At 37.3% G+C, this 20,033-nt stretch overlaps 1 protein-coding gene across 8 annotated transcripts in view; it reads right to left on the bottom strand.

Annotated features, from left to right (window-relative positions):
• Positions 1 to 20,033, bottom strand: part of PDE4D (phosphodiesterase 4D) — an 814,938-nt gene that overhangs the window by 233,536 nt on the left and 561,369 nt on the right. For 6 of the 8 annotated variants that reach the window (XM_073014747.1, XM_073014750.1, XM_073014748.1 and 3 more), the window contains exon 2: positions 8,064 to 8,255. The exons of the other annotated variants lie outside the window; for them this stretch is intronic. In XM_073014747.1, coding sequence (XP_072870848.1) covers positions 8,064 to 8,255 — 192 coding nt within the window. The remainder of the gene's footprint in view (positions 1 to 8,063; positions 8,256 to 20,033) is intronic. 8 annotated transcript variants of the gene reach the window in all.

Below are 20,033 nucleotides of genomic sequence, written 5' to 3'. Positions count from 1 at the left end.
GAGGTACAAGCATAATTATATAATCATTATTTATAAGTTTAAACAATTCAAAGTCACACTCTTTCTCTTATATACAGGAGTGAGAAAAACTCACATGATTTTCTTTAGAATTTTTTCTTTTTTCACATTTAAACGATTTACAAGTGAGTTCAGTCTTTAATCCCAGCACTTTGGGAGGCCAAGGTGGGAGGATCACTTGAGGTCAGGTCGAGACCAGCCTGGCCAACATGGTGAAACCCCATCTCTACTAAAGATACAAAAAAAATTAGCCAGGCACGGTGGCGGGCACCTGTAATCCCAGCTACTCAGGAAGCTGAGGCAGGAGAATTGCTTGAACCCGGGAGGTGGAGGATGCAGTGAGCTGAGACTGTGCCACTGCACTCCAACCTGAGCAACAGAGTGAGACTCTATCTCAAAACAAACAAAAAAAGTGAGGGCAAATACTGAGGAACATAGTGGGTATAAAGGAAATCTAGAAAATAAAATGGTATGCTAAATATTAGCACAAAGTCCTAGAGTTAGAATTGCAGCAGCCTTATCATAGAAACAATGAATTACATATATGTTTGGTCAGTTTTCACTTCTTTTTCCCTCTGCTTTAACAACTTTTTATGACTAACATTTATCCCTCCATATCTCCTAAGACTTTAGTATATATCTATTACTTTGGTAGCAATAACCAAGATATATTACTACATATAACTCAATTAATTCGTTATTTTAAAGGTTAGAGCACTGGCAAGGATACTCAGAGGTGCTGACACCATCTCACTGTAGTAACACATTAAAATCAATACTTTATTTTTACCCTGTGGCATGAACAACATTACCATTTAAAATGTCTAAACATCAGGATTTCATTTTTATGATTTTTTGAAAGTATGAGATTAGGAATATAAAATGCCTATTCAGCTAATATTTTAAATCTCCCAGTTCAAGGATTGAAGAAACATGTTTAGCTAATTTACCAGACTTATTTTACAATTCATGAAACTCCTATTTTTTTAAAATCAGACATAAAACTACCTAAGTGATTGAAAAAATGGCACCAAATAAAGCAGAATTTTTAAACAAAAAGATAGTAAAAAGGTATTCTAGTAGCAGATGACCTTAGCATATTTTGCTGATAAACTTCTTGAGATTTAATAGCTAGTATTCATGTCTGCATCAACACTCCGAATAATACTAGTAACAGTGGCCAGCACACAGCAATGGAAGAAAAAGCCTGGTCTATCTAGATTATTACCAAAATAATATCACATTTTATAATAAAAGATTTTGGCTACCTGGGATCCTAACAGAATTAAGAAAAAGATAAATTCTCTACTCTAGAGCACATCAGAAAGCTCACAGCTTTGAAACTGTTATTTTTTTCCTCCTAACAAAATTCTCTCACAGAGTCTCACATAGAGATCTGATTTATCTCTAATCATTTTTTTTTTTTTTTTTTTTTTTTTCTTGAGGCAGGGTCTCACTCTGTCATCCAGGTTGGAGTACAGTGGTGGGATCATGCTTCACTACAACCTCAACATCCTGGGCTCAAGTGATCCTCCCACTTCAGCCTCCCAAGTAGCTGAGACTACAGGCGCCCACCACCATGCCCAGCTAATTTTTGTATTTTTTGTACAGACAGGGTTTCAACATGTTGCTCAAGTTGGTCTCGAACTCCTTAGCTCAAGCCATCTGCCTGCCTTGGCCTCCCAAAGTGCTAGGATTACAGATGTGAGCCACCACACCTAGCCTGATTTAGCTCTAATTCTTCAGATATGAATAAACACCTAATCCAAGGATTTTCAAACTTTCTCAGTACGCGGTGCCCTTAATATCTCAATTTTTTTTTTTATAACAGCAACCCATTGGCCAAAAGAAATAACTAATAGTTCCAATTATTAAATAGTTAAGTCCAAATAATTTAATAAGGTTTTGTTCTAACAATTTAGCAGCCACTGAGCACTACGTCAATTTCTCATTTTGGAATGAGATTGGACATTGGCTCGCTTATTTTTGTTGCACATTGATTTCTGCTCAGCACTTGATTTTTATCCAACAATTGCTCAAAACCCAATTTTGCAAAGATATGGTGTCACAGAAAGGAATATCGTGGTCTTGATTGGAAACTGGGAACTATTTCAAGCTATTAGTTTTCCAGGTGGTTGACACATGTTTTTGTGATTTTCTTGAAAATTTAAAATAACGCTTGCACCCATGTGCATTCCCTCTGCTGCCTCAGGACACGTTTTGAGAATCCTGGCCCTAGTCCCATCACTCCTACACCACAGGGTGAGGGGTGAGGATACCTCCCCAGTTGGGAACAACCCAGGAACTGGGGAAGAGATGATTTGACCATGGTAGCTTTCTTTGTGTGGTTAATGGAAGAAGGCTTTCAAGATGGCAAATTAATATGCTTTTGAAATGTTCACACTTGATCTTAGCCAAAAGGCCAAGAAGCGATGAAATGTTCATTAGTGTAATATTATCTTGCAATCTAGCTAAGAGATGACTACAAACTTTTCATGTACATCCAGTGAGAATTAGAACCTTTGTAATGCAACATGTCTTTTTATTTATATTCTTCCTAGTAAGACCAGGGAAGATTAATAATCTGGAATAAAAGATACAAATAGACACAAAGCGAATTCTTTTTCCTTTTTCAAACCCAGGACTGGAAGCAATACTACCCTTATACTTAGTAGGCAAAAGAAGTAGAGAGGAGTGGCTATGACTGAAAACACACATTAGAGGCCCAAGAAGTGGTGAGGGACTTGTTAATTGCTAAAGAAAGGACAGTAGTTTGAGATGGGGGGTAGGGAGAGTATTGTCCACTAGCTGAGAAAATGCCCCAATGGGGCACCCCAAAGGCCTGATCAATGAAGTCTGATATATCTGTATAGTGCTTGGAGATAACTTAGCTAGATTCCCAAGTATGCCCAGGTTTTTATGGTATATCAAGTCTACTCACTTCCTCCTCACTGGCCCTCTGAATGCATTCACCCCATCCCATATTCTGTGTGTAGAAGCAATGTATATAAATGTGAGTGAAGAGATGATTGGATCATCTTTGCATCCTATGTGTTGGTGTTAATTCAACAAAGGATGGGGAATAGAGGGTCAGTTATCCAGGTGAACTGAGTATTTCTTAAAACTTAAGTAGTTTGACAGGTAACTTATATTCAATAAATTCATAGTTTTGTGACTTAATTCTACTTATCTTGTCACTACTAATTCTCCTCTTAATCTTTGCAACGTATCATATCTTTGTGTGCTTCCAAATACAGATACTATATTACTGGATGATGTGAAACAACAGAGTGATTGGTTATTCAGATGCTAAAATATTAAGATGACAAAAATATTGTCTACACTGTAATTTTCATCATGTTTCTTCATGACGTCACTTGGGCAACCTTTTGTTATCTAGTTGTTTCTACTGTTACAAAAAATTTTTACTATTAATGGTAATTCAAATTTACTTTCATGTATTTATTAGACTTATGCTAGTACTTAACATTTTTCTTTTTCTTACTTTTCTTAAGAATTAAGTTGCTACTGCATCATCTATATTTAACAAACTGTGATGGTCTCTGAGCAGAAGTGATCAGGAACTTCTCTTCTGCCTTGTATGAGCTAATTTTTTAAGATTCTGAGTTTAGCCTAGTGCTCTATACTTGTATACATTCTCTAAGAGTTGGCTATATATTTATTTTGTACCTCTTTGAGCTTTTATTTTATTCTTAATCAAATTTTCATACTGCTATGTATTTCACTGGTTTAATGAATTTGGTCAACAGTTACTTCTGTTTCTCAGCAGTTTTTGCTGTAGTAGCATACAGTACTTTGTTTACAATGGCATTGTCAAAATTATGTGCTCCTAGAAATAATCAAAATGGTTGTTTTTTTTCTTTTTCCAAAAGATTAAGCTCACTGGACTTTGGCTTTCTAATCTGTAAAATGGCATAACAATGTCGCTATCAAAAGGACTGTGAGTATATCAAATAAGATAGCTGGTGTGAAAATACTTGGGAAAGTTGATGATATACACACACCATGTCTGTTATGATTATTATTACCACCATCTTTATCTGTTTTGCCATTTCATTGGTTTCTATTTATAGAGGACAAGATGACGATATCCTATCTACTAAGAGGGGATTATTTTCCTCCTTCTCACTTTCGCAATATAGTAAATAGTTATATTTAAACTTAAAGAGTATTTAAAGGTTTTCCAAAACAGTTCAATTAAATAGATAACCACAAATCTTCATTTTAAATACCTTTTCATTAGGTACCTATCCTCATTAGGTACTGTTTGTGTTTGAAATTTCTAAGAAAATTTCTCAATAGGAAAGCTTAACTAGAACAATTAATATGAAATCATCAAGTAATTAAATATATCATAACATCATTCTCTATAAAGCACAGTTGAATTATAGACATCAGACAGTCTTCATAGCATTATTGTGAAATAGGTAAGGTAAGAAAATTAAAGTTTACACATGGCCATATGAGAATTCATATTAAGAGAAGGCATAGTCCTTTATGGTGGAAGATATGTGTAGTGTCAGATTAAATGTTGAAATATTTATTCTATTTACTTTTCCTTCCACAGAAACTTAATCTCCTTGGTAGAAAGAATGCTTTCTAGGAGTTGGTGTCAAAGGAACATCTTACTGCTCCAATGTAAATATCCAAGGAGAATGGAAAAGCTAAACATGTCAACACATTATTTTTCAGCAACATATAGAGTTGACTCATGGTCTGATTAAACTCATCTTTCTATCTGAGTCTGATCAGATAAAGAACTCTTGAGACACACGGCAAAATGAGGTCATCCTTGCAAGTTTGATTTTGAAATTTCATATTTAAATATGAAATGCTATAAGGTTTTCATAAAATATATGTATATATTTAATATTTACTAACTGGAGTAGAATGTATGAAAGAAATGATCTATCCAAAACTCAGTTTACTACAATTTAAAAAAGTAGAACACATAACTACATAAATGGACTCCACTAACTCACTGTGAGTTTTCCTCTTTCTTGTATCAGTACCAAGGTTGACTCACCCTTGATGAAGTTGCATTAGATGACTTTCATTTCAGTCATTTGCCTATTTAACATTGTTTATTGTTATCCATGGGGCTGGTCAGTATTCTACTCACCTCTACCCTGTTCCCTTTTATGATCTGCATAGTCGATTATTTAAGCCTTTCCCTTTCTTCTCAAGCTGCCCCATCCCTCTCTCCTCTGGCTATTGATGGCTACACCTTCTACTTTTACATTCATTCATTTGGAGATGGAGGAGTAGAATGTTTAGAGAATTTATGGCTAATATCTCTTAACATTTTACTCCTCCATCTCTAAATTCACATTTCCCTTTTTTACTCTTCTCCTCCTCCTTCTCTCTTCTTCTTCTTCTTGTCTTCTCTCTTCTTCCTTTTTTTCTTCTCTCTTCTTCTTCTCCTTGTCTCTCTCTCTCTCTTTTTTTCCCCCAGACACAGTCTTGTCTTGTTCTGTCACCCAGGCTGGAGTGCAGTGGCATGATCATAGCTCACTGCAACCTTGAACTCCCAGGCTCAACCAATCCTCCTACCTCAGTCTCGGATTAAAGGCACATGCCACCACAGCCAGCTAAATTTTGGATTTTTAGTAAGGACAAGGTCTCACTATGTTGCCCAGGCAGGTCTTCTTTGTCCTTCCTAAAGAATACAGTTCTGGTATTTACTACTTTTCCAAGGATAGCCTCCTTACTCTGGCTTATGATCACATTTTTGTCAGCAACTACAGCTCCATCTTTAACCCTTTTTTCCCCTTGAATTTTTAGTCTCTTTCTATCTCGTGGAGCCTTCCCTCAGCTCAAGTATCCTGAATTCATAAAAATTCTGCTTGAACCTAATTCTCTGTCAGGAAACCTTAGTTCTCTCTTCCTCCTCCACCCATCAGCCTTTTAAAGAGATGCCTGGGTTTGCTCACATTTCCACTTCAATTCATTCCTTAGCCCAGGGGCTCCTAATGTTATTACCTGAATATGACGCTCCACTCAACTGTCATTCAAAAACCTCGTAATTATAGAAGGTAACTGTTCTCATTTCTCCTGGTTCTCTGGACTGTTATTTCTGTTTGCTGTTCCAGTATTTAACTGTTGTCTTGTTTACCCTAGGCTTATCACGTACAAGCCAATTCATCACCTGTTATCTGCCGTGTTTTCTACTCGTTTCCCTTTGTCCCTCATGTCCACGTCAGCAGGTACATAGTCATTCATGGTCAAAAATCAGCATTCTCTTTGATTCTCCTCCACTGGCTGTTCCCCAACATACAAGCATACATACACACACACACACACACACACACACACACACACACACAGAACCATTCTATAAGCCTCTTGCATCTAAGCCAACTCTGCTCCACTGCCATCACTCCCTTGATCTAGGTCTTCATTATATTTAGCCTGCCTTACTTCTGTGAATTTCAACACGAAATACTTCCCTGTAGTCACTTTGCTATGCAATCATTCAACAATAGAGTAATCAAGATGCAATAAAAACAAGAATATGATCATGCCAAAACTCAGCTAAAAACCTCTGTGACTCTCAGGTCCCATAGACTATATTTGAAATTTTCTTCTCTTTTGCCAGGTTTCACTATTCACATCAAGCAGATTGTCATTCCTTAGTTCAGCCATAATTTTCCATGCCTCACATTTAGTAAATGTTGTTCCCTTAGCCCGGTATTTTCTGTACTTTTCCCTTGGGTAGAAAACTGTCCATCTCCTCTCTATGTTCCTGCAGTACATTGTAAATGCCTCAAGGATTGTGCTCACCATGTTTTATAACAATGGTCTAAAATGCCAGACCTTACTGCTCCACAGATTGAGAGCTTTAAATACACCATATTTGCTCAAGAAGCATTCTCATTATGTGTGTATGAATAAATAAGTGTCATGAATTTCAAATCTAAGAAAGTGAGATAAAAATAATGTAGAAATAGGGTCACTAGGAATAGAAAGTTGTTTAGAGATGAAGAAGGGTAGACGTCAATAATACAACCGCTAAAATAGCAACCACAGTTTGTAAAAATGAGTGAAATATAATTTCATTTCTAGAACCCCATGTAGACCTACTGCAATACCCTGATGCTCTGCTAGATGGCAGGAATAACACTAGACACTCAGGGGTCCCATACAGACTAATTCTTATAAGATAAACTGCAGCCTGTTGTGAGTTTTTGAGATGGGTGTCATGAAAAGATGGTGAATGTTACTGGACAAATGTATAGACCGAGAGAGAAAGACGAAGATCAATTCTATACAGAGGCAGATGTGCCACAAATGATAGTATAGGTATTGAGTGAGAATAAAGACCTATGTAGAAAAACATGCACACTACCACAAGAATGAAATGCACTGAGAAAATGAGCTAGTGATGGTATATGATCTGCAAACCTGCTTGTCAGTTTTCACTGTTTTTCAAGCTTTACTATGTCTTAAATGATATTCAAGTCTCTCTAACGTTTTCTGTGCTTGCCTCTAATGATCCTTACAAATTGGCTTAATTTCGGCAAAGTTCCACAAAGATTTCTTAAATGATCTGGCAAACCAGTGCTAACATCTGTACATACATCAATTGAAATATATTCAAAATGCTATACAGTCTGTTTCACAGGACTTTACAAATGTAGTTAAAAGCTTTTCAAATATTAGAAAATATCCATGTAAGTAGGTAGCTAAAACTCAGGTTCTACATAAATATAAGGTAATGATTTAAGTGTTAGTTTCCATTAAAAATTTAATTCTCAGTTTTCCTACAAAGTGTATTTTCTGGGAAAATAAATACATGAGTGTGTGTGTGTGTGTGTGTGTGTGTGTGTGTGTGTTAATCAAGAGTGACAGTGCACTCAAGTTAAATCTACCATTCATTTCTAACTTGTATAATTTTATTCATATTCTTTCTATATTGGAGAAGAGTGATACAGTTGAACAAAAGTCAATTAGTTTTATTACATCATCAGCTCTAGATATAAATTTACTTGATTTTCTCTCTCTTTGCCTATCCTTGTACTTACATATCACTGGCAATGGAGGAGTTCCGGGACATAGACTTTGGAGAGAGGTCATAATCGCTGTCAGATCGATACAGGAAGGACTCCCGACGTTGACTGTGGACAAAATTTGCTTGGAGAATTAGCCCAGATCCTGGGCTGGTCATGGGATCCAAGGGACTCCGTCCCGCAGATGTGCCATTGTCCACATCAAAACTGTAAAGGAAGGAGAAGGAATTATGTTGCTGTGAACATTCACATGTTCATAGTTTCACAAAGCATTTAGCTTCAACTGAGGAATTGACAGTGGAATTAGCAGGAATCAAAATTACAGCTAATTTCTGCCATAAAAATATGATAATATTGAAATACATAAAAGAAAAACACATTGACTTCACATTCTTGTTTTCCTGGATACTGTTGTTAACTGACCGGATACAAGATACAGGTTTTTCCAAACTCAACTTCAGTTAAACGGGAAACGTTCTGCAAAAATTAATCTTCTAAGTACAAAATTCCTTTTGGAAAATAACAAATACACAGTAATTCGTTAAATATTTGAATTTGATTCAACAAATGCCCGTTTTGTGCCTACTGCTGTTCTCCCAAACCTGGGCTCCTCCCCCACACTCCTACCCTACTACATCCATCCAAGCATTAATTTCCATTGTACCCACTTCCTTCCATCCCTACTACCAATATTTTAGATTCAGGTCTCCATCAAATTTCATCTATATTATTATAACAACCTTTATATTAGTGTCTTGAATCCATTTTCCAGTGTCATTCTTCAGTTTAAAACTCTTCAGTAACTTACTATTGCTCTCAGGATGAAGTCAAAATTTCTTTGCTAGACTGCCAGTCTAACCATCTGCTCTCAATTACAATTAGTCGCCCTCCTAGCCTCAACTTGCAGCCCTCATCCATTGGGGACTTCATGCCCAACTCATATTGAGGCACCATCTCCTTGTCACAGGCTATCACCTCCTGCTCCCCTAAATAATCAAATCTCCTTTCCCCTGCCTAATTGTCACTCAACCTTGAGACTTAGCCTGCACCTGAAAGGCTGCCCTGGCATATCAGAACTTTGTGAAAGGCCCTTTCTCTATGCTCCCAAGACACTTTCCCACTCCCTAATGACAGAATTTACAATGAATTGAAAATGTTTTTCACCCAGGAGCTCTCTACGAATGGAGACTCAGCGTATTCTTGGCTCTTTGAAAACTGTGCCCAAGTGTTTTGAGTAAATGATTAAATGAATAAAAGGCACTGTGCTCAGCAATACGTATTTCAGAGCTGGGAAAAAAATAACTACACACACAGTTCTTAACGTCATAGTCCTTATAATCTAGATAAACTTTCCACAAAGAACCTTTCTAGTGAAACATCAACCAGTATTAAAATATAGTCAACTTTCATGTGTTCTTAGGAGAGGAGGGTGAGAGCTTATGATAGCCCAGCAGGTGTGTGGTTTTAAAGAAAAAATTGTTGAATGAATAAATAAACACGTGAATTCAAGTTTTGCTGTCATTAACATTTTCCCCATTAGAAGCTTTATCCAAACTATTAACTAGCTAAATTTAAAACATTCCTTTATTTTCTTTATTGGAGTCATTAATAAATAGAGCTGTGACTCTAAGATTGGAAGATGTTTCATGGATCACTTTGAATCTATGATCAAATAAGAGTGGCTCTAAAATAATCCATCAAGTAAACAGAAGAAGAAAAACTCACTATCTTGAGCAGTTGTAAATATGTTTTTCTAACTTAAAATTTTCTTAGAAGTGTGTCACTTTATAGATGTATTGATTTGGTTCAGGAGGGACAATGAGAGATTATCTAGTTGAACAGACTCACTTTACAGAGGAGGATACCAGGTCCTAGAAAAGTTAATTGACCAGTCGCTGAGCTAACTGTATTATCATTGATTGTTCCTAAAGTCTTTCCAGCTATACTGCATGATTATATAAGCCACAAATATATGTGACACCCAAACAAGGGACCTCTGTTTCACCAGAATAGGATAGGCACATATGTTTGTGGGACCTTGTCAATTCCCAGGAAGACTGGAAGGGGAGGATGGTCTCTAATCATTCAATAGACATACATTAGGGATCTTCAGCAACCTCTCCTTGGATACGCTTAAAAAGGCCTTTATTAAGCACCTACTATGAGTGCATTAAGATACAAAAATAAAGGATGAATGATTAACTCAGGCTGGGATATCTGAGAAGTTTTCATGAAGAGTAGAACTTAAGAAGATTTTTGAAGGTATTGTATTTAGTATACAACTGGAAGACATTAAAAACTTCTGAATAGTGGGGGTTTGGCAAAGTAGATTTCTCTTCTAAGAAGACAGTCATGGCAGCTTTTTAGCATGAGGAGGAACTAGTAATGTGAATACCTATAGAAATGTTTATGTTTATTTCCCTTTAATATCAAGATACTCTTTTTGCTACATTTTAAAAAAGAAAATACCCTCTCCTTCCTGTGCACGAACAGAAATGGAAGAGATACAGAAGTGTGAGTTTTGGTTTAGTCTTTTTCAATTCAATTGAGTAAATACCAAATTTGTAGAAATCAGTAATATTTTTTCTTTAATTATAATTTTTCCAATTAAATTAAGCAAGTCAACTTACAGAGACACTTCACTATAAGTTTTGAAACAAATATTGCTAAATATCTTAAGTCATTTAGATATTTAAGATATTTTTAAATCTTAAAACTTTTAAGCCACAATATTACCACTAAAACCAAAACATTTATTAATAGGTCAGAAAGTGCTTGATATGAGATATTCCAGGGGCTTTAATATTTTTCTTTGTATACTATAATATAAAAATTTGTCCACTAGATGGAGATCATTTTCTTAAACAAAGAAACTCTATTTTCCACTGAAGGGTTAAATAACCTTAAAGGCCTAAATTATTTCTTAGGGACTCACGAAAATAACCCTTTAAATGGCATCCAAAAAACAAAGTTCACAATGTATACTAAGTAATTGTCAATATTGATACAATTACATTAATCTAATATCAGTATTAGCTTCACAAACATTGAGAATGAAGATCTAAAAATAATGACTGATATTTTATTGGACTTTTATTTAAAGAAAAAATACTTGAGAGGATTTAACTGAATTTCCATAACAAATCACTGACTACTTATTGTGTTGGAATAAAGTAACATGAGCATGATTAACAGTCTGAGGTTTCACTCTAAATTTTGGCACCGCAAGTATTCTCAGAATACGGTTTGTTTTGGGAAGTGAACCTAGGGTCTGAGTTCATTTGCATAATTGATTCCCATTATATTAAATGCTCTTATGATCAAAATTAGTTATCAAGAAAAGGTAATATTACTGAGAATCTCTAGTCTGAAGTATCAGCAAATATCAGTATTAGTGAATGACTTTATAGAAAAAGAGACTTTGTATTTTGAAATATTCATTGAATAAACTTTTATATTACATCCTATGTCCTTAGATCAGCACTTTAATAAGTACAGATATACTAAACATTGTCCTTTTCTACAAAGCACTAAAGTCTAGTTAAGGTAATAGAACATCAAGCAACCAGAGAAAATAAAAGCAACAAAACAGGTGGCATCTGTATTAAATAGTATATAAATACTAAAACATGAAATTGTATTATATAGGCAATCAGACTATGTGATGTAGACAATGAATGTAAAGGGAATTTAAGAAGTTGCAGGATGTACACCTTTGAAGGAGAGTTAAAAAATGTCCAGCCAGAGTAGAGCTGGGGTTGGGTGTGGAGGCCACCCATCAAAAGTGAAGCCACAAGAACAAACCCAAGAAGGAATGAGTAAGGCATGTATATAAAACAGGACATTTAGTGTCTGGCTCAATTTAAGGCTTGGTATTAAAGAATAGTGGGGACCTATAAAAATGGCAGTTCTGTACAGTTCAACCTAACAGGTAGGGCTGGATGTCTTTATGGCAAGCTGGGTCAAGGAGTGTCAGCAGAAGTTTGTTATAAAGACTTATGTGGAAACGCACAAATCAACTTTTAACACTGAAATCTCAGGGGAGTAAGATGGGGAAAACTAGTATTTGTTGAAATAAACATATTGCTTTTTGCAACAAATAAAAGGTAGAAAACAGAGTAGAGGCTGAGCACAGTAGCTCATGCCTGTAATCCCAACACTTTGGAGGCACACATGGGAGGATCACTTGAGTCCAGGAGTTCAAGGTTACAGTGACTATGATCGTGTAACTGCACTCCAGACTAGGTGACAGAGCATGACTCTGTCTCCAAAAAAAAAAAAAAAAAAAGAAAAAGAAAAAAAAAAAAAGAAAGCAAGAAAGACAAAAAAACAGAGTAAAGAAAAAGGAGAAAAATAAATTTTTAACTACAAGAGGACCCCCAAAAAGGCTTGTTCATTAAATACTTCAAATATTAGAACTAGGGGGTTTGCCTTGAGAGAGGGAGGTTAGTTGTGGATTTTAAAAGGCAGTACATTTTTACTCGGTAGGTAGTAAGTTAACTGAGAATTAGACTACTTACTTAACTTTCTGAAAGTTAGCCTGATTAGTCAGTTGGGGCTGAAATTATAGATGGCTTCAAAAAAGCTACTTATTTTTGAAACATCATTTTATCAACAGTCCACATCGTGGTATTATGAATAAAACAAGAAGGTGATGAAGGATAAGGTAGCCCTAACCTTAGATGCTGGTATCAAAATGATCAGTTGTGAATTTTCCAAAGACATTCTTTAGAAAACACTTAGATGTGGTGAATTCTCTTTTGACTCATAGCCAATCAGATGGAGCCCAAGCAAAAACCTAGCAGAAGTTTGAAAAAGTAACTAAAGGACTGGGGAGAGTAAAAATAACCAAATTTAATGATGATGGTGGCAATAATAATAATGTTCATAATAATAAAACTTCTGGAGCACCTTCCACGTTCCAGGCACTGTGCTTTGCACATATTATCTCATTTAATCCTCACAATAACCCTTTGAAGTAGGCACTGTATTTTCCATTTGACCATGGGGACCCTGAGGCATAGACAAACGACTCTATGTTAAGTAGTATGCTCAAGTTCATAAGTGGGTTTTAAACTCAAGCTGTCTGATTCTAACGCTGGGGAGAATAGACTCTGTTTACACCTCTGTTATGAAGTTTCCTATTAATCATTAAAAAAAAACAAAACAGGAACACCTTTTAGCTTCCTCACCTACATGGAACTTCTGAAAATAACATTCTGATTAACTTACAGGTGACGCACGCAAAGGCTAATTCTGAGACTAAATTTTCATATGGGGCTGGGTGTGGTGGCTCACCCCTGTAATCCCAGCACTTTAGGAAGCCAAGACTGGTGAATTGCTTGAGCCCAGGAGTTCAGGGCCAGCCTGGGCAACATGGTGAAACACCATCTTTACAAAAAATTTTAAAATTACCTGGGTGTGGTGGTGCTTACCTGTAGTCCCAGTTACCCCAGAGGCAGAGGCAGGAGGATCACCTGAACTTAGGAGGTCAAGGCTGCAGTGAGCCATGATTATGTCACTGCACTCCAGCCTGGGTGACAGAGCGAGACTCTGTCTCAAAAAAAAAACTTTTCATATGACCCAACATTTTGGAATTTGCCAAATCCCCAGATTTTTCCAATTCTAAACATAACAGTAGGGTGTAAAAAGTCTTTGCTGTAACCCATTTGGTGGGTTTCTTTACAGCATTTGAGATTTCATTTGGAATTAGGGAAGGGTCAGTGGGTCTGCAAAAGGGCTTAGCAAATGGAACTAAGTGAGGTGCTTTCTTGTTCCACATGTTTGCTTCCCTTAATGCAATTTAAGAATGCACACAATTCTTAAAACAGATAACTTTTGCCAGAAGGCAGTTTTGGAGGAGGAATGACATAGCTGTATTTGTCATTATGTATATTGTCATATACGAGGGGGCAGTAAGAGTAACGACCAGCTGGCCTGCTGTATTCAGAAGTGTTAAAGAATGTGTGTGGCTAGCACTACTCATGACCATTTACTCCACAGACCCATCCTTTTCTATGGAACCAGCCGCCTACAAGAAACAAAGAGAAATCGGACAAACTGACCAATGAACAAATACTCTAAGCTCTCCACACTGTTCCATTTCAGTGGAATTATTGGATGGTAATGCAGTTTCAGTCTACCTTTCCTCCACGTTCTCAACTGCTCCCATACTTTGTGTCTACTGACCTTGTAATTGTTTGTCTACTGAAGGTCATTTCTCATCTTTTCGGCCTTTTGCTAGATACTGCTTCCCTAGTTTAAATCTTTTTCAATTTATTTTTGACCATGATATGGGCCCTCTCCTGAGCCAGAGTCCTGCTACTGTGCTGAGTAAATAGCTCTCCTCATCTAGCCTAGACATTGGGACCTTATACTCAGCACTGATCCCCCAGTATGAAGCCCAAAGGGGGTGGGGCAATGAGGGCCTCAGTGGAGCAACTACTAAGGAACCCCGATCAATAGCAGCCTCCATTACTGAAGCATCTATGAAGGCAACTCACAGCGAAGATCTTGCTGAATGCTGCTGGGAACACTGGGCCATCACTAAAGCCAGGACCATCTGAGAGCTGCCTTTTTAGCTACGTGTTAAGAACAATGGCATACAGACCTACCAAAAATGTTCCTGTTAATATGTTTATTTAGGAGTTAGAAAACACGGGTTAAATTTGAAATCTTGGTTCAGCCACTTCCTATTTACATGCTCTAAGGCACGTTACTGTACCTTTCTAGGCTTTCACTGCTGATAAAGATAATTACAGTACCTAGCTCTAGGGCCATTACAAGGATTAGAAGAGAAAATGTTTGGAAAGCATTTACCACACTCCCATTATTTAGCAGCTATTGTTTTTCACTTTTATTACTCTTTATCTTCCAGGGGGATCTTCATCTAGATTATTCTCTTTAACTTTACTTGAACACATGACTTTGGGAAGAACCTAAAGGGAGAGATGAAAGGGGAAGAGAACTGAAGGCCAAATCACCTGAATCAGCCCTTGCAATCAATGAGGTGGCAGATGCTGGAGCCAGATTGCTCTAAAAGTTTCAGCTGCTTTTATGTCTCCACCCAACTCCATAATTCCAGTGTGCTAACATCCGGGGAGGGTGGAGACTGCTGATTTTTTTCTAGATATTCCTCACTGAGGAGAAAGAATAATTTCCTACCAGGAAGTGTGGAAGGTTTGGAGGTCCCAACAACCTAGGTGGGGCTCCAGCTGAATATAATGAGCAGAAACAGTCCGGCAGATCTCAGGTCTCCAGACACAGGGTGTAGCTTGTGGACCTCAGGTCACAATTTTACTGCTTTTTATATTCCTGCACTCCACTCTCCCCTGTGTATTGTAGTTCATGCTGTTGGCTACACACTGGAACCCATTTTGATGCTTTGCCACTCACGGGGAGGGGAGGCTTAGCCTTGAGCTTAAGGGGAGAGTAACTGGAACTGGATGATTACATACATTTTTTCCCTCTTTATAATAGTAAATATTTTACCCACTGTTACCAATATCACAAGTTTATGAAACTCATTTATAATCAATGCCAGTGATACTTCTCTACTGAAAATTTCCCTGCAGGTCAAATAGCTTCTCTGGAGTAAACAAAATAATGATTTGCAAAATTCACCATTTTAATATTTACTTTTTTCTGACTATGGAGATGAGACTGTAGAAACTAGCATTTTACAGTGATATGCACAGATGGCAATCTTTCCCAATCAATCATAAAACTGCATGTTAAATTTAAGTAGGATACCCTGAGAAGGCATGATATTTAGCCATTTTACAAGATTACACAGCTAAATCATACTACGCATGTTTTAGCTTGCATAATATATACATTTGCACAGAGTTAAGATATTTAAGAACAGACACATTTTACCTTTTGTTTTCACAGATGATTTTTATAAACAAAAGCCTGGGCCTGGGCATGGTGGCTCACACCTGTAATCCTAGCACTTTGGGAGGCTGAGGGGGGTGGTTTGCTTGAGCTCAGGAGTTCAAGACCAGCCTGGGCAATATGATGAAACCCTGTTTCTACAAAAAAAAAAAAAAAGCCAGGCATGATGGCACAAGCCTGTGGTGCTGAGGCAGGAGAATCACTTGAGCCCAGAAGGCTGAGGCTTCAGTGAGTCTAGATCATGCCACTGCACTCCAGCCTGGGTAACACAGTGAGACCCCGTCATATACACATACACAAACACACACACACACACCCCCACACAGGCACAAAGATGAAGAGTATATGCTTATTTATAAGTAAAACATTAGGTGATATCTAGAAATATATAACATATGTTTCTGGCTTGTCAGTGACACTCCCAAGTAACACAGGGCAATAAAGAGATTCAAGATGGAAATGATAGCATGAGTTTGATGTCTGGACTGTAAATGAAAGAGGATAAGCTGGACTTGCTTAGCACACTTTTGACACAATGATGTGGTAAAAGGTCAATTTTTCTGAAAAGTATTTATTAGGCCAGTGTTATGGACTGAGTCTTGTTTCCCCCAGAATTCATATGTTGAAGCCCTAACCCCCCAATGAGGTTGAGGTTGAGGTTAAATCAATCTTGTTTCCTCAAGAATTCATATGTTAAATGAGGTCATATGGATGAGGCCCTAATCCAACAGGGCGGGTGTTCGTATAAGAAAGGAGACAGACACAAGAGCATTCTCTCTTTACCACATGAGGACAAAGTGAGAAAGCAGCCATCTGCATGTAGGAAGAGAGCCCTCAACAGGAACCAAATCAGTCATTCTTGGTCTTGGACTTCCCAGCCTCCAGAATTGTGAGAACATTTCTGTTTAGGCCAACAGTCTAGGGTACTTCATTACGCAGCGTGAGTTGACTAAGACCACCAGAAAGCCCCAACCAAAAATTGTTTTATTTGAAGTTTATACATTACTTTTTAATGATTTTTAAGAAAAATTTTCTTAACTGAAACTCTCCCTAAGAAATCATCTCAAATTACTGCCGAGACCAATGCTATGAAAATTTCCCCCTAATTTTTCTTCTAGGTTTACAGCTTCAGGTCTTACAATTAAGTCTTTTGAGTTGAATTTTTGTGTATCATTTAAGATAAGGTTTAGTTTCATTCTTTTGCATGTGAATATCCAGTGTTCCCAATACCGTTTGTTCAAAACTTTTTTTCTTCATTGTATATTCTGGGCATCCTTGTCAAAGATCAGTTAACTGTGTATGTTTGGATTTATTTCTCGGTTCTATTCTGTTCTATTGGTTTTATGTCTGTCTTCATGCCAGTACCACACTGTTTTGATTACTGTCACTTAGTAATATGTTTTGCAATCAGGAAGTCTGAGATCTCCAGATTTTTTGTTCTTTTTCAAGATTGTTTTGACTATTCACAGTCTTTTGTGGTTTCTTATGAATTTGAAGATTGCTTTTCTATTTCTATAAAAAATATCATTGGGATTTTGATAGAGATTGCATTGGCCAGTGTGGACATTTTAACAATATTAAGTTTTCTAATCCATGGAAGCATCAAAGCATAAGGGAAAAAAAGTAAAAACAGGCAAGTGGGACTATATCAAAATAAAATGTTTCTGCACAGCAAGGGAGAAAACACAGTGAAAAGACAACCTATAGATTAGGAGAAAATATTTGCAAACCATTTGCCTGATATGGTGTTAATATCCGCAATACATACGAGCTCCTACAACTCAATAGCAAAACCTCCCAAAACCCAGTTGAAACCCCTCAAAATTAAAAAACCCAATGAAAGAAATGGACATTTCTCCAAAGAAGACATAAAAATGGTAAACAGCTATATGAAAAGATGCTCAACATCACTAATCATAAGGAAATGCAAAGGAAAATCACAAGATATTGCTTCACTCCTGTTGGGCTGGCCATTATCTAAAAAAAAAAACTGTTGGCAAGGACATGTAGAAAATGGAATCCTTGTGCACTGATAGTGGGAATGTAAAGTGATGCCATTACTATAAAAAACAGTATGGAGGTTCTTCCAAAAATTAAAAATAGAACTACCATATGATCTACTAATCCAACTTCTGGGTATTTATCCAAAAAATTGAGATCAGCATGTCAAAGAGATATTTGCATTCCCATGTTCATTGATGTATATTCACAATACTAAGATGTGGAAACAATCTAAATGTCCATCAATGAATGAACGGATTAAAACATGTGGTATATACATACAATGGAATATTATTTGACCTTAAAAGAAGGATATCCTGTCATATGCTACAACATGGATGAATTTTGAGGACATTATGCCAAGTGAAATAAGTCAGTCACAGAAAGACAAATATCGCATGATCCCTCTTATATGAGGGATTTAAAGTAGTTGAACTCATAGAAGCAGGAAATAGCATGGTAGTTGCTTGGCCTGGGGGGAGGGAGAAATGGAGAGCTGTTGTTCAATGTGTATCATTTCAATCACGCAAGATGAATAAATTCTAGAGATCTGCTGTACAACATTGTGCTAACAGCTAATAATAATGTACTATACATTTAAAAATGTAAGAGGATAGATCTCATATTATGTGTGTTTGCTTTTACCACCATAAAGCAACTTTTACATAAAGGATCTCAAATGGCCCTAACATGAGGTTGTGGCATTTGGACTCCTGAGGCAAAGCCTGCAGTAGTAGTATGAGGTCCATATTTGCAGTAATTACCTAGAAATTATGAGCACTTCAAGTAGTAAACATATACATTCAACCAGAATATGTGCTGACAATGGGAAGTGGTAGTCATTTTTTTTGTAGTCATTGATAGGCCTTAATTTATCTGGTAATTTCATGCAGGTGTCAATGTGATTGAGAATAAAACAAGTAGGGATTTATTTCTTCCCTTACATCCTGTTATCATATACTGACCACTAACTAAGAGTATGGAGGGAAGAGCACAAAAGCACATGCTCTCCAGGCCAGGCTGGACCTGAAAGTCAGTTGTAGCCCCATAGGACTAACTCAGTTTTATTTTTCTTGCACTACTCACAGCAGGTTACTACCAATCTTTCACTTACTAAGACCACTTCTAAGATGCCGTATTTCCAAAATGCACTCTTTCTCCAAATGTGGCTTCATCAAGCTAAAGTCCAAAGAGGAGTAGTGTCTTGTTAATGAGGTGGGGCTCAAGATGGATTAAAGACCTAAATGTAAAACCTAAAGCTATAAAAACCCTGGAAGATAACCAGATAAATACCATTTTGAACACAGGAACTGGCCAAGATTTCATGATGAAAGTGCCAAAACCAATTGCAACAAAAGCAAAAATTGACAAAAGGAACTTAATTAAACTAAAGAGCTTCTCCACAGGAAAAAAAAAACAACAACTATTAACAGAGAGTAAACAGATAACTTACAGAATGGGAGAAAATGCTTGTAAATTATATTACCTGACAAAGGTCTAATATCCAGAATCTACAAGGAAATTAAATAAACATTCAAGCAAAAACCAAACAGCCCCATTAAAAAGTGGGCAAAGGACATGAACACTTTTCAAAAGAAAGCATACGCTAGGAGCTTGGGAGCAAGATGGCCGAATAGGAACAGCTCCAGTCTCCAACTCCCAGCGCGAGCGACACAGAAGACAGGTGATTTCTGCATTTCAACTGAGGTACTGGGTTCATCTCACTAGGGAGTGCGGGAGAGTGGGTGCTGGTCAGCTGCTGCAGCCCGACCAGCGAGAGCTGAAGCAGGGCGAGGCATCGCCTCACCTGGGAAGCACAAGGGCGAAGGGAATCCCTTTTCCTAGCCAGGGAAACTGAGACACACAACACCTGGAAAATTGGGTAACTCCCACCCCAATACTGCGCTCTACCAAGGATCTTAGCAAACGGGCACACCAGGAGATTGATTATATCCCACACCTGGCCGGGAGGGTCCACGCCCACGGACCCTCCCTCATTGCTAGCACAGCAGTCTGCGATCTAACTGCAAGGCAGCAGTGAGGCTGGGGGAGGGGCGCCCGCCATTGCTGAGGCTTAAGTAGACAAAC

Source organism: Chlorocebus sabaeus, chromosome 4 (genome assembly GCF_047675955.1).
Source record: "Chlorocebus sabaeus isolate Y175 chromosome 4, mChlSab1.0.hap1, whole genome shotgun sequence".
Lineage (NCBI taxonomy): Eukaryota > Metazoa > Chordata > Mammalia > Primates > Cercopithecidae > Chlorocebus > Chlorocebus sabaeus.
This window is presented reverse-complemented; position numbering and strand designations above follow the sequence as displayed.